The 25,573-nt window shown below is 35.9% G+C and overlaps 3 protein-coding genes across 9 annotated transcripts in view; 1 reads left to right on the top strand and 2 right to left on the bottom strand.

The window, feature by feature from the left end:
• The window catches only part of TRAPPC13 (trafficking protein particle complex subunit 13), a 35,250-nt gene extending 10,436 nt beyond the window's left edge, over positions 1-24,814 (bottom strand). For 4 of the 5 annotated variants that reach the window (XM_067730810.1, XM_067730811.1, XM_067730812.1 and 1 more), the window contains exons 1-7: positions 24,144-24,285; positions 13,509-13,577; positions 12,844-12,943; positions 11,634-11,718; positions 5,221-5,348; positions 2,393-2,465; positions 1,272-1,316 (exon numbers count right to left, since the gene is read on the bottom strand). In XM_067730810.1, coding sequence (XP_067586911.1) covers positions 1,272-1,316; positions 2,393-2,465; positions 5,221-5,348; positions 11,634-11,718; positions 12,844-12,943; positions 13,509-13,577; positions 24,144-24,189 — 546 coding nt within the window. In that variant the 5' untranslated portion in view covers positions 24,190-24,285. Of the gene's footprint in view, positions 1-1,271; positions 1,317-2,392; positions 2,466-5,220; positions 5,349-11,633; positions 11,719-12,843; positions 12,944-13,508; positions 13,578-24,143; positions 24,286-24,498 lie in introns of those variants that run through there. The other variant, XM_067730814.1, reaches the window with a different exon arrangement.
• On the bottom strand, positions 19,905-24,279 carry SHLD3 (shieldin complex subunit 3). 3 transcript variants are annotated; one of them, XM_067730823.1, is made up of 3 exons: positions 24,144-24,279; positions 21,907-22,082; positions 19,905-21,197 (listed from the first exon to the last, which is right to left on the bottom strand). In XM_067730823.1, the coding sequence occupies exon 3, from the start codon at positions 21,076-21,078 to the stop codon at positions 20,323-20,325; it is 756 nt and encodes a 251-aa protein (XP_067586924.1). In that variant the 5' UTR covers positions 21,079-21,197; positions 21,907-22,082; positions 24,144-24,279; the 3' UTR covers positions 19,905-20,322. The 3 variants fall into 3 exon arrangements, with proteins under 3 accessions (XP_067586924.1, XP_067586925.1, XP_067586926.1); XM_067730824.1 differs by having other exon boundaries at positions 21,907-22,078; positions 24,144-24,277; XM_067730825.1 differs by lacking the exon at positions 21,907-22,082 and having other exon boundaries at positions 24,144-24,272.
• A 47-nt stretch (positions 24,815-24,861) lies between the features above and the next one.
• The window catches only part of TRIM23 (tripartite motif containing 23), a 38,669-nt gene continuing 37,957 nt past the window's right edge, over positions 24,862-25,573 (top strand). The window contains exon 1 of the mRNA XM_067730809.1: positions 24,862-25,019. Within this exon, the coding sequence (XP_067586910.1) occupies positions 24,939-25,019 (81 nt within the window). The 5' untranslated portion in view covers positions 24,862-24,938. The remainder of the gene's footprint in view (positions 25,020-25,573) is intronic.

The following is a 25,573-nucleotide window of genomic DNA, read 5'->3' as shown; positions in this document are numbered from 1 at the left end:
TCTAGTTATCTCCTTGATGAGACCGTATCCTCGCATCAAATACGTATACTCTTCACTACATACTGTATGTTCCACTTGTATTTCCAACTCGGCTTGGAATGCCTTCACTGCTCTGACACTTAGACGTTTCTAACACCTATTCCTTCTAGACACTGATGCAGTTCTCTTCCTTTTCCATGAAGCTTCTTTAGACTACTCCAAAATCTCATCCCCTGAGTTCCTGTAGCACATCTTTTTGCGCCATGCTCTTTAATCTCACTATATACTATACTAGTTACTTTTGTTATTTTATGCACTTTTTTCGTTTCTCCTAATAGGTTTTTACTTTAAGGTTAGGTTCCTTATCTTAGATGTCTTAGCATGCCCAGCTGTAGTACAAACTTTATAGTGAATAAAAATTCAGATGCTGATGGTAAAAATATGTATCAAATTTGACATGTGACTACAAATTTCTGATCACCTGGTTTTGGAGTAATAGACAAAATTTTCATTCAAAATACTGCATTTGAATATCTTTGAGTTTATCACTGTGATATGAAACACATGATTTTGGGGGAGTAAAAGGCCCATTAGGAAATCTGTTTTTTCTGGACCTCTAGATACCAGGATAAAATAGAACTGTAAAAGAAATCCAAGCCATAAAACCTTTTCCTTATGGAAAATTCTATTTTATCTCTTTTGTTAGAAAAGAAGATAATCTTCTATTCTAAAAGTTACTTCTTTCTATAGTTTTGCCAAATTTGTTTCTCCCAAGGAGCATTTCAAACCATTCACTAAACTTAGCAACCTAACTCTGGCTGGCACACTGACTTCTCAGGACAAAGAATTTAATGTACTGAGCTCTACTTAATATTTTTCTAGGTGAATATTAAATCTTCTTTGCAGGGTTGGATCTACCACTTCAATTTTTGTAATATCACAACCACATTTATAAAATATTTAACAGATTGCTAATGTTTTTAGACGGTAACAACAACTATTAAATGGAAGCACAGGGCAATCATTTAATGAAAGACAGTGAAAGCCTCACAAAATTAATGAGAATAAAAATCAAGGCATATTGATTTCATGTCAGTTGAAAACAGCAGACTAAAAGAGATCTGCAGTGAAATTATTCACTTTCAATTGAACTTTATGCTCATTTTTCACAAGTAATTCACAGTCATATCAGCAATTTACTCTGATATGAAAAGAAATGTAATACATGAGAATTTTAGTCAAATAAGATCTTAATGTTGAATCTGAAATCCCATTAAGTGCTCAACACTTACCTCTGCATTGTAAAATTTGGTTTTCACATCCAATGGTTTGAGAACCTAGTTGAATAAAGCATATCAGTCAAAGGAGATTATTATCATTTGACCATTTATTTTGTTTATCTGTTTTAAACCATAGAGCTTAAATTTGTCAAAGGCATTTTCCAATTTTAATTGTAATAGACTTTTCTAATGGGTATGCAGTACTCTTGTAAAAACAAAAACAATCCCAAATGCATTTTTAAAAAAGCCACCGTAAGTTCTTGACTGGGTAATAGTTACATAAGTTATATGGACCTGTACTTCATAATAGTTTGTTAAACTGAACACATATATTTTTGTGTATTTCTCTATATATATTTCACAAAGCATGTTTATCAAAATAAGCAATCAAACCTTTTATTTTCTTTTAAAAGACATGCAAAATCTTAAACAGATGAGTGATAACAAAAGCAATAGAAAAATAAAAATTTTTCTTCCTATTGCTGGTACTTTTTCTTCCACTTACAAACAGAGGAATGAAAAATATATATAGTGTCATATCTAGATCTACATAACTGTATATGGTCATCTCATTTCCCTATCTACACACATACATGTGTTAAAACAGTGGTTTTTAACTATTTTTGATTATGGACTTCGAAAATTGTGTATAAATAAAAAATTCTAACTACAATTTCAGTGACTCATGAAGTCTCTGAAGGAAGCTTGGTCCACTTAGCCCAAGGCAATAATCTCTCATTTAAATATTTCTTTAGAAATCTGATATTATTTACACTTATTTTGTCTGGACTTTACACTCATTTTATCCATCTTCTAGATTCTTTTGTGTTTTGTCAAGGCATGAAAATACAACAAATTGTTTTCTGGATAAAACATTACATTTCCAATGATAATTTCTCTTTTATTTAACTTACTTTAGTCCAACTTTAGATTGCTAGTAACCACAATGATAATTTCTCTGCTTTTATTTAACTTACTTTAGGCCAGCTTTAGATTGCTAGTAATAAGACAAATCAAAAAATATTAAGCTATTTGCTTTATTTGGAGCTTGTTTTTACTGCAGATAAATAGTAGTAATCTCCTAGGGGAAAAAAGGGCATCTAAACACTATTTACCACTGTCGTATTCAATACCTGAAATTTGAAGAATTTTCTAAAATACATTTTTTCTCCACCCTGAGTTGTATAACTCACTGCACACACCAAGCTGAAACAGAAAGATGTTTTAATGATTTTGAATCACTATCAATTTTGTTTTTTAATAGTTAATCTACTAACCTTCAATTCTACCAACAAATTTGGAAAATATTTATACTATGGCACGAAAGTGTAGCCAAATGAGCCTAGAGCAGGAAAAAAAGAGTTCCAGTAGATATGGATATAATTCCATGAACAAGAAAGCTGATTAGTAAAATAAGATATACCATTTTTAAGGCAGGAAGTCAGAAACTTTTTTCTTCAGAAAGTAAAGCATAAGCCAAAATAAATCACAGGATAACTAAATAGTTGAATGTAAAAAGTTAAGTTCATATAAACTAGAAGAAAATACAAATTTAAAAAAAAGTCCAGGATGAAGAAAGACTTTTTAATATAAATGCAATGGAAAGGAAAAGACTTTCACAAATTTAGAAATTGGATAAATCAAAAACACTAAAACAAAATTTTAAGAAGGACAACAAACTGGGAAAAAATGCTTCTAACAATATGAAGAGAAATTTTTATAAGCAAAACAATATCTCATTCAAAATAGAAGAAAAGGATATACACATAAATTGTAGTACCATAATCGACTAACAAAAATGTGGAAATGTTCAGCCTCACAAGTAGTCAAAGAAACAAATTAAAATAATGAAATAAGATTTTTCCTTATCTTAGGATTTGGCAAAAATTCTTTCCAAGAAATATCAGGGTTGGTGAGAGTTTAGAGAAACTGACTCTTTATACTGTTGGTGGTTATGAGAAATTTAGAAAAGAATCCTTCAGGGGCTTCCCTGGTGGCGCAGCGGTTAAGAGTCCGCCTGCTGATGCAGGGGACGCGGGTTCGTGCCCCGGTCCGGGCGGATCCCACATGCTGCAGAGCAGCTGGGCCCGTGAGCCATGGTCGCTGAGCCTGCGCGTCCAGAGCCTGTTGCTCCGCAACGGGAGAGGCCACAACAGTGAGAGGCCCGCGTACCACAAATAAAAAAAAAATAAAAGAATGTTTTCAAAGAATACTGACTAAACTGGGTTCCTGGTGTATTAACAAAGATAAAACCATGCATAACATGATCAAAATTCTATAAAATATTATTTAAGTTACTTATACACATCTGTTTTATATATATATGCACATAAAGGATTGAAATATACCAGTATTATAATAGTGGCTATACTAGGTGGTGACATTACAGGTAATTTAATTTCTACTTTATATTTGTACCTAGTACTAAACTAGGTGCTAGGTATTTAGAGTTCATCAAAACTCAATACCTGCTCTCCAAGTGCTCACAGTTGGAAGCAGTGTAGCAAGGCACAGGTTATGAAGTTAGATTTAGATTTGAGTTCTATGCCATTATGTGCTAGCTATTAAATTCTCTAAGAGTCTCATTTTCTGTAAAATGGGGATTTTACACATTTAATATCATTTCAATAAAAACAATTTCAACAAATATTGACCATTATTCTCGCTAAATCCCAGGGATGCAGGTGATTTTGTGGAACTCATACTTTAATGGGAACGGCAGGCACTCAGTAAGTAATGTCAAGCATAAAAGACATAGAAAAAAATGACAAGTTGTGGATGCTACAAAATAGACAAGAAGGGGGATTTTATCTAGTCTAGGAGGTCAAAAAGTCTCTTTGAGAAAGTCATGATGAATCTGAGATATGACAAAGTAGAAGAAAACTAAACAAAATGACACAGGCATTCCTTTGTAAGGGAAGGATACATTTCAAGTCACAGAGCAGTTCAGAGGTAAAAGAACTGCAGAGTAGAGAGGGAGGGAGGGAAGCATGATGAAAGGTGAGAACTAGAGTACGTAGTTGGTAAGGATTAGTTGTGGAGAGCTCTGCAAAACCTATACAGTTAGAATTTCCTAAGGGTAGTAGGAGATCACTGAAGTGTTAAGTGACTTATCTGAGATCACATAATTAAACAAATAATCAAGGTAAAATCTGAACTCCAGAAAATCTGACTCAAACCTCATACCAACCACAGAATATATATTAAAAAGTGCCTACAACAGAGCTTGTCACCAAAATTAATTAAATAATAGATAATATTACATAATTCTTTAAGACAAAGAAGAGAAGCAAAAATGGTGACGTTAAGTGGAGATGAAGAGAGGCTACTGAGAGATAGTTAACAAGAACTAACAGGACTTTGTGAATCAACTGGATATGGGGGTGGTAAGGCAGATAGAGAAGTCTAAAATTACTTTAGATGGCTGAAATTTTCATATTTGCCTCTCAGACAAAGAAAAATACAGCATTCACATTCAAATACATACACAGGCCAGGAATACAGAATTCGAGTTTTTTTTTCCTCATACCTTTACTTTGGTTCTCTGTTTTTGAACTCTCAGGGTAGAGTATATTTATACAGTTAAATACAGAACTGAAAAATTGTGAATTTAAAAATAAATGTTATTAACATCAGTTAGCATTTCAAAAGAATAAATGTACTTTTAGAGTGCTACCTGGGTTTTAAAGGTTTGCATGGATTTTTATTTTTAAATAAGATTGTAGATGCAAAAATGAAACTAGAGATAAGTGAAGATAAATTAAGATATTTTTTCCTTTCAAAAATAAACATTTTGTTTAAAGTTTGTTTCTGGCAAGCATGTAAACATGGTACATAAAATTCCTTCTGAAGTAGGTTCTTAGGCTTAGTAACAAGTGGAATAAGTGGAAATAAAGCAAAAATTTCAAATAAAGGCATATATAAGTAAAAGCCTCTGAGATCTAGTAAAATTAATTCTTACATGTGTGTTCCAATCTCCTTTACTTCATGGTGTATGACATCATCTATACAACAATCGGGTTTAAGTTCAGCCACTGCAGCATTGGAGGCTGAGAGATTTAAACGCTGAGAACTTGTCTGAAGATCAGCCTTGAAAGAGAGAATAAAATCCAAATGAGACTGGTTACCTACAGGGTGTGGATAAGTATGGGTGGAAAGAATAGGGGAACAAGAACAAGAAAGTAGGGATGAAGAGGGAGCAACACGTCTCTGTGTACATCTTTTTGTATAGCTCTGATGCTCAGGAACAGGGTAATGGTTCACACACACACACACACACACACCCCTAAAAATAAATACTGATAAAATCAGCTATAAAGTAGGGGGAATCCAAAATGTAATACAAACAGTACCACATGAACCTAATTGTATTACAAATGAACACAACCATACTGGGAGGAGGAAACAGAAAAAAGGAACTAACTTAAGTTTGGCAAACAAAAGCTAAAAATGAAAAGAGCGGCACACAAATGTTTTACTCTAGCTAGCCCATTTGCTGTTTTGCAGGGGTATGGATTAGCAGTTCTGAAACTTCTACATGTATACTAGGACAAAACAAAATATATATATATTATGGATAACAAGAGACAAGTTTCTTACCTTTGGAGAAAAAAAGGTACAGATAAGGAAAGAGAGAAGCCTGCAATGAAACCTTTGGTGCTGGACTGGAATTTGGGGCATCAGTATGAACATACGGTTTTGAAATTTATACATATACAGATGGATATTACAGAAACATATATAGATGTGTACACGTGTTAGTATATAACACTAAAAGGTAAAAGGTAAATAATCATTCAAAACAGTATTAGATGTCAGAGACCAGCTGATTTGTAGAACTAGAGATCAGCATTAAAGTCATCAACTAAGAAAGGACCATTTTCTCTCTTGCCCCTACCAAGTTACTTTCTAACATATTCCCTCCCTTATTCCTTTTGAACACTGATCATTTTCTCTAATTCTCTTAAATGGCATCCTCCTTTAAGCTCAGCTACTTTCTATCACATTCAATTTTAACTTTCTTTGTAACATTTATTATGATCTATAATTACCTTATTTATGATTTTGTTTACCTGTTTCCTTCTGTCTCCCCTACAAAAGATGTAAGGTCTGTTGAGGCAGGAACCGCTTGCCTTCTCTTGTTCACCACTATAACATGGTGCCTGGCACACAGTAGGCAATTAATAAATGTTTGTTGCATACTGAATGAAGTTATGATAAAACTTCAAGGCAAATGTCAAGACAAATTCAGAGAAAGCAAAGATCACATTAAGTCATGGGGATTAGGGGAGGTTTTGTCCATAAGAGTGCAGATTTTTTAGAAGCTTTTTGTTTTTTTTTAAATCAGTTAACAGGTTTTCTGCAGTTAATTCTAACCTAACATTCTTAATGCAGCACTTCCAAGTGGAATATTTATTAGTGCTGTCTTTTTTTTTATTATATTCAGATATTAAACAGTAGTAGCTCACATTTATTGGGCACCTACTATGTGCAAGGCCCTGTTCTAAGCACATTACTCATTTAATGCCCACAATGCTGAAGTAGGTCATTATACTGTCCCTAATTTACAGACAAACCAAGGCACATAGAAGGAACAACTCCCCTTAGGTTATACAACTAATAAGTAATGAAGCTGAAATTCAAAATTCTTTAACAAACATTTCAGAAATTAGAGAAGAGGGGGAAAAGAAACAGTCAAATCCATGGGCTTTCTGTCCAATGTGTTTTCCTAAGTATCATTTTTTAAACATTAATCATAACTACAGCATGTATTATATATGGCTGAACACTTTTACTTTTCTCCTTTTTCATCTTATAAACACTGCTGCACTTAACATTCATTTCCTAATTACCTATGAGGGCTTTCCCAGGAGCTGGAGATACACCAGTGAACAACAGACCAAAATCCCTGCCCCTAGGGAATTTAAATGTTTGGGGAAAATAATATAGAGTAAAGGAGGAATGGAGGGCTGGCTTGAGGTAAGGGAATACAATTTAAATTACAGGGTTGGCTTCACGCTACAAATTGGTTTTTGGATGAGCAGGATTTAAAAAGGGAGAGAGGAAAGGGGAAATGGAGAATCATTTTAAGTAAGTTAAAAAAAGCAAAACACCTTAAGTGTGTAAAAGCTCAAGATCAGGAAAGAGTTCGGTATAATTAAGGAATTCATGTTAAAAAATAAGAAAAAAGCATTTAAAAACATCTAGACTAAACTTCAAACGAATAGAGGCCTTGTCTCTTTTGTTTCCTGCTATAACCCCAGTATCTAGAATTGTGCCTGGAATATATACTCGTTGAATGAATGAGCAAATGCCTATTACTCACCATTGGTTCTCAAAGTATGGTTCCCAGACTAACAGAATCAGCATCACCTGAGAACATGTTAGAAATGTAAATTCTGGGAATTCCCTGGTGGTCCAGTGGTTAGGACTTTGCGCTTCCACTGTCAGGGGCGTGGGTTTGATCCCCGGTTGGGGAACTAAGCTCCCACAAGCCCCGTGGTGTGGCCAAAAAAAAAGGTAAATTCTTGGGCACCATTTCAGATTGATTAAATCAGAAACACTGGAAGTGAGGCTCAGCAATCAGTGTTTTAAAAAGTCCTCCAGATGATTTTAATACCTTCTAAAGTTTAAGAACCAATAGTACAGGGACTTCCCTGGTGGTATCGTGGTTAAGAATCCATCTTGTAGTGCAGGGGATGCCAGTTTGATCCCTGGTCGGGGAATTAAGATCCCACATGCTGTGGGGTTACTGAGCCTGCGTGCCACAACTACAGAGCCTGTGCACTCTGGAGCCCATGCAACGTAACTAGAGAGAAGGCTGCAAGCTGCAACTAAGACCTGATGCAGCCAAAAATAAATAAATAAAATAAAAATAAACCACCAATGGTACAGATCATTAAAGTTATTTATTTATTTTATTATTTTTTTTGCGGTACGCGGGCCTCTCACTGTTGTGGCCTCTCCCGTTGCGGAGCACAGGCTCCGGACGCGCAGGCTCAGCAGCCATGGCTCACGGGCCTAGCCGCTCCGCGGCATGTGGGATCTTCCCAGACCGGGGCACGAACCCGTGTCCCCTGCATCGGCAGGCGGACTCTCAACCACTGCGCCACCAGGGAAGCCCTGAAGTTATTTTTTTAAAAATAAATTTATTTACTTATTTATTTTTGGCTGCGTTGGGTCTTTGTTGTGCGTGGGCTTTCTCTAGTTGCGGCGAGCGGGGGCTACTCTTCGTTGTGGTGCACGGGCTACTCATTGCGGTGGCTTCTCTTGTTGCGGAGCACGGGATCTAGGCGCGTGGGCTTCAGTAGTTGTGGCACACGGGCTCAGTAGTTGTGGCTCGCGGACTTCGTTGCTCCCCAGCATGTGGGATCTTCCCAGACCAGAGCTCGAACCTGTGTCCCCTGAATTGGCAGGTGGACTCCCAACCACTGCACCACCAGGGAAGTCCCTACTATTTTTTTATTTATAGTACACTACGCTGTCTTTTGTTTATAGAACACTTCATTTTTTGGTAGCATGCTAAGGTTTTCAGACTTACTGCTGAAAACTATTTTTCAGTTAAAAAACAAACAAAAAACCCCCTAGTGGTTTCCAGTTAAACATGACAGATTATATAGCATTTTTATTCTCAAAAACAACACTAAGATGTCAGTAAAGGAATTAAAAGAGTACAGATTCATAATCTCTTTTCCACATTCCAAAATTCCAAGAGCTATAAAAAATTAAACTTTTGAGAGCAGAATTCTGAGTAGCTGAAGTAATGGCAGTAGAGTAACTGAATCTCCTGAGTCATCCTCAAATAAATAAATAAAATTTAAAAACTATATAAACTCAGTGTTAGTATAGCTAGAGAGCAGCAAATGTCTAAACTTCAAATTTCTGCAAGCTATTTCTCATGCTCTCGTCATAAGCCTTTGCAAAGAACAAGAGAAGTTCATGAAAAATTGAGCTTAAGAGAGAAAAGGAAGGTAGAGACAGGCCTAAGAATGATGAAAAGTACTGCCAGGAAGACAAAGTCTATCCTAAGTGTCAAAATACTGAGAAAGTGCATTACTGGAAGATGAGAGCACAGCCTACAGGAGATATAACAGTATGTTTAATGGTGAAGAGGCAATTCTGGCAAGATAACAATTCAGGGGAAGAAGAGAGTTAAAAAGGAGAAGAACCTTCTGGACACTGTCAGTGAAGAGAAAATGAAGCAGGAGGAGAAAATTGAGGATGCTGTCACTCAAAAGAAAGAGAAAAACTGAGGAACACTCAACCCTTTCTTCTTCCACCACCCTCCCAAAAGCCACCCGATAAAGAAACAACACTTTGCTTGCAAGGCTCTAATAGAGTATTCTTGAACTAAGAATATCAAAGCACCCCAAACTGCATTTCACAGAATGCAAAGCTAGCAAGAGTCTTAATCCATACAAAAATACTATTAAAAAAGACCACACAATGATAATTTAAACAATTCACTGATCCAAACTGCCACCCAAAACCAATAGTGAAACAGAAGAAAACTGCAACACAATATTCAAAGTGAATTAAATACCCTCAAAAAAACATATGGAGATAATTATAAAGCATCCAAGGAAATATAGATTTGAATGAAAATGTACTAAGGAAAACTAAAGAAAAGCAGGCAAAGAAGAGCCAATTTGTATGTAATTGGAGTTTGTAAAATGATAAACAAAATGCTAGTTCTTAGTTAAGAGTAAGAAGACTCTTGGTGGGCACTGTACTGCTCAATAAACATTAGCTATCTCTGTTATTATGCCAAACACCACTGCCTTTTTAGAAATTAAAACTGAGCAGAGCCCACAGAAATATAATCACATATTTTATAAGAAATACACTATGGTAATATTTGTTCTTTTTAACATTGACTTAAATTACACACATTTGCTGATTTATTCATCTTACAAAAATAAATTCAACATTTACTGAATGCGAACTGTATGACAGGAAAAAAGTATACATTCTCGAAGTTCTGAAAGTCAGTCCTTTTCATAATCAAATGCAGAGGTCAGCAGACTTTTTCTTTAAAAGGTCAGATAGCAAATATTTTAGACTTTGCAGGTCATACAGTTTGTTGCAACTACACAATTCTGATGTTGTAGCTTGAAATCTGCCACAGATACTACACAAACGGATGAGTGTGACTATATGTCAATAAAATTTTACTTACGGACTGAAATTTGAATTTTATATAATTTTCACATCACAAAATAAGCTTTTGTTTCTTTTCAATCATTTAAAAATGTAAAACCTTTCTTCGCTCATTCTTAGCATAGCTTCATACTGTCTTGCAAAAACAGGCAATGGATCAAATTTGGCCTGCACGCTGTAGTTTGCCGACTCCTGATCTAATGAAAGGCAGAAACCCTAACCATAGAGTGACAAACACATGTACATGTATGCAAAAATTTGCATCCAGTTTCTGGAAGTTGGGTCATATACGGAACTTGGAATATTTTCTCTCTGAGACCCTTTTCAATTCTCGTACTTGCTGATCATTTTTCAATCTCATTCAAACTGGACTTCCCTTTCCCTTCCATAGGCGATGCTCTAGTGACCTAAATTCACCACTGGAAGACAGCTTTGACCACTTCTCAACAACATACGATGAATTTTTCCTTTTTTTTATGCCCTTTCTTTTCGGGAATAAATTTCCAGTTGTTTAACTGAGCTAGCATATTCTCTCTCTTGATTTCTCAAAACTGCAAGAATATTCTAATTGGCCCATTTCCTACAAACCATCCCATACAATGCTTTCATGACAGTCTTCCAACATAGCCTGAATACCTCTGCTCAAAAGTCTCCACTGACTGCACACTGTCTTAAAATAACCTTAGCCTTAGTCTTGCTTTTAAGATGCTCCACTGTATGGCTACTACATATCTCTACAACCTTACCTACTCTTACTAAGTGAATTCTGCTCACTGCTACAAGAACACATTACGTATTCCTATGTCTCTGCTTCCGATTACCATGTCCCTCTTTGTCTTTTCTTCTAAATCCTGCCATTCTTTTGAGATCCTCTTGTGCTCCCTCTCCTGTCAATAAGCCTTCCTGAATGATGCAATCCCCAGTGATCTTTCCTCCTCTTTCAAATTTTATTATGTTAATCACAAATTATTAACAAAAATTTAAAGTGTTATTTACCTTTGGTACATTTTCTCATCCAAGCTATCACAAATTTTGAGGATAAGGAAAAATGATTCTGTGCACAGCATATCTTAGAACTTAGGTGTTCAATTAATACTTGTTATTAATGACAATTAAAAAGTCCAGTATCAAGCAGGCATTTTAATGAAGTTTCAAAACATAAGAAGAGAAATTAAAAAGTTAAAAAAAATTCTCCCAAATAAGAATGCCACTTACTTTAACCAATATATCTTTTACAACTTGATTGCTATCATTATGAACGCTGATATAACTGGAAAAGGTCTCTCCCAAAAATATATTCCTGTGAAATAAAATAAATTTTTAGGCAGAAATCCATTCAACTTTTATCATAAATCTTCTATTTGTGCACCACTGAGAACGTCAAATGGAGAAATTACTAAAGGATAGAGATCAGGTGAAATACTATTTCAATATTTCTTTGTTTACACTAGGCTGCTCACTCATTACCTAGTGCAATTAAAAATACAGATTTAATCTATAAAACATGCTATATATCTTGACCCTCAACTACTGCCAAAACTGCCAGCCCTCCTAAAAATGTCATTGAGATCAGATCCATGTTAAGAGTCTGAAGATTTGATACTGAGGCTAGAGGCTAGAGAAAGGCAGTTTTTGAAATAACTTATGCCCCGAACCTAGAAGAGACCAAGTTATTGATCTCAGAGTATTTTTTACCAATTTATTTTCTTTTTCTTTTTCTAAGTCATTCTAATAAAAATAATGACTAGTGGCATTACTTTATAAGTATATGTTATATATATAATGCATATAAACATATAAATATATGTAGATATATTTATAAAAATATTTTAATATGAATACGTTTTTTACTTGAATATATTTCTAAGCTTTCAAGACACTAGTCAATGACCACATTCTGTAAACCTTTTGAAAAAACCTGAAAAATTCCTTTTGGTCTCAAATTGTCTCAGTTGCAAACAGAATGGAACCAGGGACTTCTACCTCAGTAATAATCTAGAGTAAGAGAATAGCTAAGAGCAAGAGAAGGAATAAAATATTTAGAACTCCTAATGAGCTGACAAGTCCAATAACTTAAGTTGGTAAAGGGCTGTGATGGTGAATAAAAGAGCTGCTTCTGAAAGACACTGAGATTAAATCAGTTAAAATAAAAGGAATATGTAGGCATTAAAAAATATAATAAGATCTAAAGAAGAAAGTTAAAATTCTACCACCCTAGGAATTAGTATTTTGGTATGCATCTTATTTTTTTAATTAAAAAAAAAACCAGAATCACATAGTATAATTTTGGTAAAACTTTTTTTTTGTTTCCAGCCACATACATGTATCATGAGCATTTTCCCATCCCATAGTTACTTTTTGAAAACATGATTTGTAATGGCTTCAGAGTATTGTTGTGTTTCTAATGTGAACATATCACTCTTACCCAAAATTCTGTGGTAAAGTCAACATTTCTCCCAACATTAAAATCTCTGCACCATTTACAGTTGAAGGATCATCTCTCATGAGCTGGTTAAAGAGGTCTCCTGTAGAAAGAGAAAAACATCAAATTCTAACACCTACCTTGTAAATAACTTTTATTTATGTGACGAAACAGCTGGGAGAGATATTTAAAAAAATAATCTCATAACAAAAATTAAATTTAAAAAAATCTAATTTCTAATCTTCACTACAACAAATGCATGCCAAAAAAATTCTGTTTCTACAGAAAATGAACACTTAAGGAACAAAGGAAAATGTAGGTCATGAGATATATAGAAAGCTCCAATGATTTTTAAATAAAGGGAATGCTAACATATATTGATGGAACATCTGAGGATAAATGAAATTTTAATAGTGTCATTATAAGCAATGCATTTTTACTAAAACTAAAAGTCTCTAGTTGCCATGGGATATCAGTAGTATTTTGATGTATAGATTATGACTGAGACCTATTACTCAGATGGCCACCATTCACACGTACAAAAACAGGCAACAAATAATGCAGCAAAGAGTTAGCATAAGATTGGCAAGGTTAGGCTTATTACAAGGTAAGGTAATCCAGGTTTCAACTTTTCCCTAGGTGCAAGTAGGATAAAGCATGTGTCATACCAGGCAAGTCTTTCTCTTCACATGTTACTGGAATATTGGTGAATAAAGTAGGCTTAGTCAACCGCATCACTGTGAATTGGGAAAGTAGAAAAAAAAAGAAAGAAAGAAAGAAAGAAAGAAAGAAAGAAAATATTAATATTATTTTATGCCAGTATTCGCAAGTTGAATGTATGGTATTCATCAATTTTATACTAGTATAAAATATAATCTAAATACTTCCTAAACAATATAATATTAAGTATTTCCTAAGATTATTACACAGCAATGATCTACTAATAAAAATGTTAGGATATAACAAAAAGAATTTTATATATGACAAAAAGAAAGAACAATTTTGCTTTTATTTACAACCTAATGAATTATAAAAATTAAATGCAAATGAAATATGGCTCATTATACAAAAAGTAGAAAATAAAATAATTTCAAAGCTTACGGTATATTACAAGAATAAGGCTTTAAAAAAATCTTGAATGACTTCACTGTAAACAATATCAACAAAATATTAACCAATGTTAGTCTGATAGGGACAAGAATTTAGATGCGCCATTCTGAATATGAAACAATAATTTTATGCCAAAAGGATTTTTGTTAACTTTATTCCTTGGTTATAATCACAGGCCACTGAAGTTCAGTAAGTGGCCCTTTAAGTAATATTAATTCTGTGTAAAAATTATGAAAGTGTCAGTTAATGTGTAGGTTTATAGAATTCCAACCAAAACTAGCATTTGTTCTCGGAACATGACAGAATGTATCTAAAGTTTATCTAGAAAAACAAATAAAAATAAGCTATGAAATTAATAGGAAACAATGATAAAAAACTGGACATAACATGTAGTAAAACATTTAAGTCCATAACCAACTAATTGGCTTATTAATACAAGACCATACTGACATGTTAGATAATTTAAAAAATTTATTAGGATGCGGCAAAAACAAATCAACATTATAAGGTGCTAGGACAACTGGTTCACTATCTGGGAAAAATGAAATTTAGTTTACAAATTCATTTCAAATATCAAGCTGCATATGTATCAAATAGATGGACAAAAATTAAGCAAGAGAAAACTAGAAAAAGTGAAAATTAAACCTAGTCTAGCGGGGATAGGACATTCTAATTAAAAAATCTTTTTCAATTTTTTGTTAAGATTGACATTTGACCACATCAAAATAAAGACAAATCAGCTCGGTGCTTTGTGACCACCTAGAGGGGTGGGATAGGGAGGGTGGGAGGGAGGGAGATGCAAGAGGGAAGAGATATGGGAATATATGTATATGTATAACTGATTCACTTTGTTATAAAACAGAAACTAACACATCATTGTAAAGCAATTATACTCCAATAAAGATGTTAAAAAAAAATTGACATTTGACCACATCAAAATAAAGACAAAAATATAGAAGTAAAAATCATACAAACTCATAAAACATTTCAGAAAATGAATCCCAGAAGACTGTTTCTTTATAGTCTATTAAGATGTTCATTCAACTCAAAACTCAAATCTTTAAAGACTATTGATCTAAATGGTCAGTGCACAATATGTGGTATTCGTTAATGTATGTAAAACTGTACCACCTAACTACTAATTAACTAGCTATATCATTCATATCAAATTTAGTGCCTGGGCTTCCCTGGTGGCGCAGTGGTTGAGAGTCCGCCTGCCGATGCAGGGAACACGGTTCGTGCCCCGGTCCGGGAAGATCCCACATGCTGCGGAGCGGCTGGGCCCGTGAGCCATGGCCTCTGAGTCTGCGCGTCCGGAGCCTGTGCTGCGCAACGGGAGAGGCCACAACACTGAGAGGCTCGCGTACCGCAAAAAAAAAAACCAAAACAAACAAACAAAAAATTTAGTGCCTTTCTCATTTTGGTCTTAGCTTATATGTCATCTTTCTCAGAAAAGAAGTACAGGTCACCCTGTTTCTCTCATAGCACCTTGTATTTATCATGAATTATGTTTATTCACTTATAAGTTTATAGCACTCCTATCCAAACTCCTTTAAGTTTAGGCTCGTATGTATCATGTTAAGTTTTGTGGGCTCGGTGCTTGACACAGGTTCTGGCACATAGTATTAACGCCTCACCAAACTCTTCAAGTAAGTGGTATTTTTGAAGATGTAAAGTTTCAAGAACTGAGGCCATTAAACAATGTTATATTAAATAGATGGCCGCAGACTTCACTTTGCTCAAAAATAATTTTCCCTATTCTTAATTATAAGCCCAGGGTCATAAACCTGGAATGTCATGCTTTATTAGAAACATCCCATGGGCATTCCAAGTCCGACTATTTCAAACAGAACATTAACCAGCTACACATCAATGATGTGGGTGGGGGACTGAATGGGGAAGTGTTTCAAACCTCTTTCACTCTTACTTTTAACCAGGAAAACATTAAAATTAAGTACAATCTGCAGGGGATAAAAAGGTGTTCTGAAAATGACACACAGGAAACAGTTTTTTTCACAATCTTTCAAGACTCTAAGCTCAATTTTAACACCAATTGGTGCTCTATTTCTCTCTCTCTCTTTTTTTTTCATTTCAAGTGAGACCAAATCTTAATAAAGAGGAAATACACTCTCAAAGGAATCCTGAAACACTTTTTTTTTTTTTTTTTTGCGGTACGCGGGCCTCTCACTGTGTGGCCTCTTCCGGTGCGGAGCACAGGCTCCGGACGCGCAGGCTCAGCGGCCATGGCTCACGGGCCCAGCCCGCTCCCCGGCATGTGTGATCTTCCCGGACCGGGGCACAAACCCGTGTCCCCTGCATCGGCAGGCGGACTCTCAACCACTGCGCCACCAGGGAAGCCCCTGAAACACTTTTTAAAAAGTGTTCTTCACAACACTGTAAATCAACTATATACCCCAATAAAAATTTTATACCCTAATAAAATTTTTTTTAAAAAGTTATACTCAGTTAATAGTAAAAAGTAAACAAGTTAAAATAAACATAAATTTGAAGTGATCAAAAAAAAAAGTGTTCTTAATTCACCTAGATGTGTAGCCAGCTTATTTGCTTATTATATGCTCAAACTTCCATTATGTACAAAAGCCCTTTAAAGCTTAGCTTTTACTGATGCTATGGTTTTCTAGGGGATGAGACAGTAGAGGGTGGGTAAAGAACAACCCTCCATTAAAAATAAAAACATCCCAAGCTGGTATTTAAAGTACCAGTTTTCTTCCTATTTTCAAAAAAGGGTAAAAAATCAGCAAGAGGGGATAGCAGTTGGTAAGAAATACTATCATCCTGTGGAGGCAAAGAAAATTACTATAAAGCACAATTTGTCATACTGCAGATTTTTAAACACAAACTGAGAAAGCCAAATTTGTAACATAAAACTATCTCATTCCTTTAAAGAAGATGTGGCACATATATACAATGGAATAGTATTCAGCCGTAAAAAGAAATGAAATTGAGTTATTTGCAGTGAGGTGGATGGACCTAGAGTCTGTCATACAGAGTGAAGTAAGTCAGAAAGAGAAAGACAAATACTGTATGCTAACACATATATAGGGAATCTAAAAAAAAAATATGGAGACGCAAGAGGGAGGAGATATGGGGATATACGTATAGGTATAGCTGATTCATTTTGTTATAAAGCAGAAACTAACACACCATTGTAAAGCAATTATACTCCAATAAAGATGTTAAAAACAAACAAAAAACTATCTCTTTCCTTGAAGGATGATCCAAAGTATGTCCATAACAAGTATAGATTTAAACCTTAGTATTTCCTGTCTTATAATGAATTAATGAAACTCAAAAATTAAACACAATGTTAGAAAAGAGCAAATATCAACAAAAAAACGGCGTTTTAAAAAAAACTGGCAGAGAAACTACAATAAAGCACTGGTTATTAAATGGTAATTATGTATCCAGTCTTGAAGTTAAAGCAGGTTCTTGGTCAAAAATTAAGGAGGCAAAAAAGAATATGTGATTTTTAGTCTAGTGACAAATATTCACTACACACAATACACAGTTAGTGCCATGTGTAGAAACACTCTCAGTGGAACTCACAAAATACATACATTTGATTTACTTATGAAATTCAGGTTTCATCTAAAATCTTATAAAAAAAAGTTTTGAAAGTCTTCAGTAAATTAAAAAAAAGATAGGCTTGAGGTTATAAACTAATGAATTAGGCCAGTTCAACTTACATATACATTTTGCTTGGTCACAACATTAAAAACAATTATGTCAAATCTTCTTCACTTTCAGAGTCCTTACCACATTCTATAGTCTTACTTTTCTAGTTCCTGAAGGCATTCAAGTTTGTGAACCTTGGAATAATCTGGGGCATTTTGAGCAGATTAAATCAAAGTGAACCATTATGCAGGAGCTCATCTTAGAAATTTTCAAAAAATGGTCTTTAAATTATTTGCTAAGTTGGCAAATAATTTAGTTAAATTCATGTGATGCCCTTCACATCTTTTTTCTTAGAATTTGAGTTAACATTTATTTGAAAGTGGATAGCTCGTCAGGGAAAAATAAAATTATGGCACTGTTGCCACTTTCCTAGAGTAAATGCTTCGGCATTTTACCAAATGCCCTCAGATTCACCTTCCTGCATATGTCTTTGTTTCCCCAATTTATTCATGTCTGTGACTTAACAGTGGAACCCAGAAATACTGGTGAGCTCTACTATTAACTAGTGCTAGAATGATCAGTCCTAAGGTTCTCAATACTCTAAGAAGGCTTCAAAGACATGGCAGTGGATTCTAAATTCTTAGCCCTTAATTACTGCCTAAGCATTGTCTAGGTAGATGAGAAATGAATCGCTTCTTCCTTTAAGATCACGGCACTAGTTGCAGTAAAACTCAATCTTCATTTTCCCAGTTCTGATTCACCTTTTCATTGTTTCTCAGAGAGGTAGAAAGCAATTTATACAGAGTAAATTAGAGAAATTTAAATCTGCCACATATGAAGACAAAGAAGCTCTTTTTAATGTGTGATTCTTGAATTAAAAAACTGCTCATAAGAAGCCCATAAGAAAATAATCATAAGAATATTTTCAGTTCTGTGTATAATCATTTCAAAATAATAAAAATGTATCATAAAAGAAATGCTGTGGTCTATGTAAGTGACCCTGTCTTATAATTACCTAACTTTTAACCCTTGATTAGCAACCTAATGCTAAATAAGACTTGAACAACAAAAAAAACAAATCCACCATTTATGATTGCCTAATAACATTAGCCAACTCTTATTTGCAAAGCTCGCTAGTAATAATGAATAACTTGTTGACTTTTCTCCAGCACTCTTGATTGAAAAGTAAGATGACTAATGAATGAAAGAAGAAGTAATTACTGATGAAGTTACCTTGGAAACTCCCTCTACACCTGGTGATTTTTCATTTAAAGACTTTTGGAAGCAATCATGCACATGATGATTATTTTCTACAGAGCAGTCTCATTTGAGACAATAAGAAAGGTATTAAAAGTTAAAAACAAAACAGTGTTTGGATAGTGTGAAACCTAATTAGAAAAGATAACCTCTTTAGTTAAAAATTGGTAGACTCGGGCTTCCCTGGTGGTGCAGCGGTTGAGAGTCGCCTGCCGATGCAGGGACATGGGTTCGTGCCCTGGTCTGGTAAGATCCCACATGCCGCGGAGCAGCTGGGCCCCTGAGCCATGGCCACTGAGCCTGCGCGTCCAGAGCCTGTGCTCTGCAACAGGAGAGGCCACAACAGTGAGAGGCCCGCGTACCGCAAAAAAAAAAAAAAAAAAATTGGTAGACTCCTTATGTATTAAGGAACCTCAGCCAGCTCAGGCTATGAGAAACTCCCCAAAGGGCACATTTACCATGTAGTATTGAGCCTCTACCACGCCAGGCACTGTGCCACAAGGCAAATGTGTTTCTGCCTTCCTAATGAGTACAGTCTTACAGGTTTTTTATCAGGGATGTAGTTTAACTACTTAAGAATAGTGACTCTATGTTAGCTCTGTGAGGGCAGGATCCATGTTTGTCTCCTTCCCTACTTTAGTACCTAGCTCATGGTATGCATTCAAATTTGTTAAATAAATATACTTTTTAATAAAACTTTTATTATATAATCACTTTGAATATTTTTATAAAATGATGTGTAAACCCAATTTACAACATTTTGCTATGGGAAACCCATGACTCCAAGAACCAGAGCATTAGTAATCAGCAATAACAGTCATTAAGATTGAATTATCTGTATTAAATAAAGAATAACTTGATCTCTTACTCATACTTGATACTTTACTTCAAAAGAGCTTATTGCCTTAAAGATATATTAGGGTCTTAGACAAATTATACATTTTATACTTTTGTTTCAGAACAACACATCAACTATTGTCTATTACATATCTTTGGAAATATCAGCAGAATCTGGGCTGGTCTCTCAACTTGAATACCACATTCATGGCACTTGAATACCATTCCCAACAGAACTGGTTTTAGTTTTATTTTTAAAAAAATCATTACACTTTAGGTGAGTAAAGAAAAAATACTGTCAAATTAGATTTTGGGGATTTACCAAAATCCAAACTAGTCACTGTAATTCATAGGAATACCTAATTCAACCACTGGGTAAGTAAGAGAACAAAAGGAATAGAACATTTTACCTTTAAATTCAGTAAAAATAATAATTTATCACAATTCATTTAAAAGAAGGCTGCTCAAAGTAGAACGCAGAAAGTTCCTGACTTAAGTGACAAGCCTAGGAATTCACCTGATATTTATTTCTGGGATACAAACTGTACATATATTACCACACAATTAAACATTTATTCATTTGTTTCAGTTCCTACTCAGTTCATTCAGAATATTTTTCTTTTTGACAATTAGTGGTATTCATTACATACTAAAAATAAGACCATATTTATGCACAAATAAGTTAATCTTCCCAGTAAGAGCTAATCTTCCTTTAAGAAGACTTCCCACATATTCACAGTACATAACATCACAGAACACCCATATCTGGCCTAAATGTCTCTGAATTGTAGCATTACAAGATGGAAGTTCATTGCACCTGATAATTCGATTGAGTTTTTCCCAAATGTCTTCCAGAGTTTGGTTGTTACAAATAGTGTGCTCTATTGTCCATCTTGCTCTATAAAATGAGTGCAAATTTAGTGCCTTTAAACTATCTTGCAATTTTTCAGACAAAGGAAAAATGTTTTCAGTACAATTACTGCTGGGAAGTGAAACACTCCAACACCTCTTCTTGTGCCGTTTTCTTTTTTCTGATTGTTTATCCAGACTTCCAGAATTAGTCTGTTCATTCAGTGTATGTGATCGGATTAAGTGCTTCTTTTTTTTCAAATTAGGTTGAAACTCCAGTAGATCTACTGTGCAATCATAACTCTGCAATTTAATATCATGTTCTGAAATGGTTAAGTACTGTCTTACATCTTCAGTTGCCTCTTCAGAAATCACAGGTGGTAATCTTTTAGGTTTGAGTGGAAGTCTGGACCCATCATGAGGAAACCAAGGAATAAATCTTGATAGTGGACGTGTAGGAAAGTCTTGAATTGCTTTCTCTGCAATTTTTGGCAGTTGTGTGGTTTCACTCTCATATGGTCGATAATGTAATATTACTTCTGTAGTCATTCTGCAGTAATCCAGTTACTCTTAATGAAGAGACTATTTCTTAGCTGAGCTCCTCAGAGCTAGAATGCAATTTATAATTACAAGACTCTCTCTCTTTCCAAATCAGAGGGAAACAGGACCTAAAGTGGAAGTATTGCAAAGAATAAGATATGGTAGGGATAGCCTGTATACAGATAGGCAGAGAAAAAAGAAAAAAACAAACCAATTCCAATATGATATTTTACCAAAGTGCTATTGGTAAATGTGACTGTAATCCACAAAACTGGAAATCCTTTCTCTTACCAAAATAAGGGATCTGGATTAGATGCCCTATCATATCCTTTCAGCCTAAAACTGCTAGTAGTCAACATGTTTAACTGAAGAGATATAATGGATTTGGAAGTACTGATATTAATATGTTAGATAATAATAATCTTAAGACTATAGCAGAAACAAAAAGTAAATTAGTGATTTTTAAAATACAAGATTCATATGAAGATAATGAACAAAAATGTAATAATACTAAAAAATTTGAGACGTGAATTGAGGACAATGAAAATCATTGTAATTTTTAATCTTTTTGAAGAAAATGGATCATTTTATACTTTAAAATTACATGAATTCTGCCAAACAAATATATAGACAGAATACTTAATGACTTTATTTCACTCTCAGTAGTAAATACTGAAAACATGAAAATGGTTTAACTTTGCATTTTAACCATGCTAGAAACTGGTTTCCTGACAAAGTCTCATTTGTATAAATGAGGCACTTAAGCAGTGTCAAAACCTTAGTAGCATGGCTTCTGAATTCCAATTTGGAGGATGAACAAGAAGACTAGAGCCTTACTTTTTTTCCTCTTAGAACACAGACGTCTTCAAGTTGCCCCAAATTAAGTCATCAATAAGAAGTTCCAGCATACAGTACACAGGCTCAAGAATGGAGCCTACCAGGATCTGTAAGTTAGGTTTCCTAATCAGGCCCAAAGTTGCCTGAGCCATAATGCAGGTTCTTTCAAATCCTAGCTACCAGAGAAAAAAACAAGAGGTCAAATCCCTTCTTCCAAAAATCATTAGAGAACTACTTGACGGGGGTTCTCCCATTGCCGGATGACTGTGAGTGGGGTCTCCTTGGCATGATGTCACAATACTCATTTAACTACTGACTCTGAAAGTCAAAAGAAGTAACCAATCTCATAATAATTCTTTTCCTTACTGTTAATGTCCACTGACTGACAGATTTGGCAACTCAAATTCATAAATGACTGTGTTCCTTAACATCCATAATTTTAATATGGATCTAAATATAGATAGCATATTCTTTCAAGAATTAATAATGTTTTTATTTTTTCTTCCCTTTTCCTTACATTTTCACATTTTAAGACATGCCACTGAGAATTCTTTCATTGTTGTCTGAACTCACTCAGTGTTGTATTCCAGGGACACTGATGTTGTGAGAGCTCCTTAATACTTTACATACATATGAAAGTAAACTTATATGACAAGACAAATTGATATATTTGGCATCCAACATAGGTAAAATTAAAACTTGTGAAAACTCTTGGATAGCTTGAACAGTGGGGAAGAATGGGGCCAAAGAGCTTTAAGAAAGCTGAAACTAACACTGAATTTCAAAGCACTTGTCCTTTTAGGTTGCTAAAATACTCTTCTCCAGGAACCTTCTGTTTTGGAAAATAGAAGATACCTGGGAAAGACTACTGTAGCAGCCTAAAAGGACTACGGCAGTTAGCCTGCACATCACTGGAATTTAACTGTATTTAATAGCTTCCAATTTGTATAAAATGATACCTAGCAGCTAACAGAACTGCTCTAAATTTCCATCAAACTACTAATGGAATGATATCTGAAAATGCTCTTTCCTTCATTAGGAGGCAACATGGAGTCTTGGAAAGATGAAGGCCTTGTGTTGAAATATTACCTCAATCACTTACTAGCTGTGCGATCTTGAAAAAGTTTAACTTCTGAGAGTTAAGTAATATATATTTCACATACTACATATGAGTCTGAGATAAAGAACATGACAATTTCTCTTCTTTCTTCAGGAATAAGCCATTTCAGTCCAGGCTAAGCTCACAGGTCCTATTGCTATTACATTAGTTAATATTTTAGTTTCTTAGTTCTACAGTCAGAGACAGTTCTGATAACCCCAACTATCAGCATATGATTTTATGCTTCAAATGAAACTGGTGAGCTTCGGGAAGGTTTGATGCTTACAACATAACTAAGGGGATAAGGGTCCCTCAAAATGGATCCCACAAGGAAGGTTAAGTGCTATTCACTTGAGTTCACATGTCTATCGAGCATCTTTTCAGCTCAGTCCAAGAAGATATTGGTAACCACTGAGTAGGGCATCCAAGAAATAAGTGCATTTGCGGTAGTAGAAAACCGATGAAATAAAGCTGAAAGCGTTTCAAATAAAAGGTTTCACAAAACAACAGGAATTCCAGAAAAAGAATGCCCTGCTCATTTCCACTAAATAATGATCCAATTAAATCATCAAACTTACTCAAAACTGTTTGCTGTGTATGCAAACCGACATGAATTTCCCCCTATACACAATACTTTGACGTAAACAGTGAGTTTTAACATACCTAAATTACATGTTGTAGTACTATGTACTTCTAAATCCTTGGCACAATACTAGACTAATTTCACAGATGAAGCTGAAGCCTGGTAACTTTGTCATTGCCACATGAAGAGACAAGAGACAGAAGGAAAAACCACTTTATATACCCGCTGTTAATCATCTCGGTTCACAAGGCTCTCCCCGTGTAGGGTGGGGACATCAGCATCTGCGGCTAAAATCAGAGCAGCATGTAACAGAGTAAGTAGTTTACCAGGTATCTATTCCATTCTAACGGGGGCTCTCAAATCTGAAAAGCAAAGAGGAGAAATAGTTTCCTTTCGCTCGGCGCCAAGGAACCAAGCAGGAGGGCGAGCATTGACAGTGTTTAAGAAGGACGAGGCCTATATCCCAGAGGCCAGGTCTATGTGTCAAAGGCTTCGAGAACTAGTGAGAGAAAGGGAGAAAACAGATTAAAGGGAGTCGGGTTCGCAAAAGTTTACCTTTCAGGGCCAGCAGGTGCTCCTGTTTGGGGGGATTCACTTCCATTTTGACCGGTACTTTGGACCCACTGCCTACGGGGTCTGAAAAGGGTCAATCAGCTCGGAAGAAGACAGAAAAGCGCACGTTCGGGAAGACAGGGCGTCAAACACACTCCCAAGTTTCTCTCTGCCGGGGGTGCCTTAAATTCTCTTCTTACCAAGTCCTTTAGGAACCCAACGGCTTTTTTACCAAAGCCATCTCTTGCCTCTTAGAGACCTATACATAAAATACTTCTCTATTTTCCAGTCACAATCACACTCCGCGACTTCAAAAAACCACTCCTCGGTGACAATTCATGGCCTCCCAAATACCTACATTGCAGTAAATGATAGAGATGTGGCAAGCTGGGACTTGTAGTTCAAAAGCCGCAGGGCATGCAGGGACATGTAGTCCCCTCTCGCCCCCGTCCGTTTTGCAGCTGGGGAGAAAAGGTCGTTCCTGGAGCGGGAATTTCACCCCAAAACTTTACTTTTGTTTTATCCCTTCTTTTTTCTCTTAATTTTACTCCTTCCATCTATTTCAGACTCCTCAATAATAACAATTAAAAAAATAACAAAGTGCCCACGCACAGGCCTGCGAACCCAAACACCTAGCGGCTGGCGGGAGGATGCTCGAAGAGACCGTCCCAGCAGCTCCCCGCGTAGTACTGCGCCTGTGCCCCAGCGTCGAGCGCCGAGGCTTCTGGGTAGGTGGCTCTACCCCGCCCATCAGGTGAAGGCCTTGAGCGCTGCTTCTGCGGCGCTGCTCCTCCTAGGATGGCTACCCTGGTTGTAAACAAGCCTGGAGCGGGACTAGACAGTGGTCGTCAGGGCAGCCGGGGGACGGCCGTGGTGAAGGTGAGGGACCTTGCGTGCTCTGTTCTCCACCATCGGCCTCCCTTCTGTTTATCCCGGAGATCTGCCGGCAGCACCGCGGCCCTGGCATTTTTTGGGCGGGATGCGCGGCCTCTGGCCCGTCTCGGCTTTACAAGCCTATCCCTCACCTCCGGACCTTTATCCCAGCAGGCCTGAGGTTACCTGGTCTTCGGGTCACGCTAGTCCTCTGCTTGGCGTCGCCAGCGGGGACCTTTGTGAAAAGGAGCTCATGGGCCTCGGAGAGTGACCTGGGCTGGTCTTTCCCCAGGCCCTCTGTTTTTAGTTAAGCCCAACAGGCATTAATTAGCTTATTTTTAGGAAATTGAGCCGTTATTATCGCCAGGTACAAAGTTAGGTATTTTAGCTCGTTAATATCTGTTGAGGAGGTAAGTGTTGATTACAGTTTTACAGGTGAGGAGACTCCGGTTTCAGTTAACACTGTGTAGCAGAACCAGAGTTGACTGGCCGTAAAGTATGCTTTTCACTATCGCACTACTTCTGTAATCAGACCTCTGTTATTGGTTGACCCGCCTCCT

This window comes from Pseudorca crassidens, chromosome 3, assembly GCF_039906515.1.
Source record: "Pseudorca crassidens isolate mPseCra1 chromosome 3, mPseCra1.hap1, whole genome shotgun sequence".
Classification (NCBI taxonomy): Eukaryota; Metazoa; Chordata; class Mammalia; order Artiodactyla; family Delphinidae; genus Pseudorca; species Pseudorca crassidens.
Note: the sequence above shows the minus strand (reverse complement) of the source record. Positions and strands in the feature narration are given on the sequence as shown.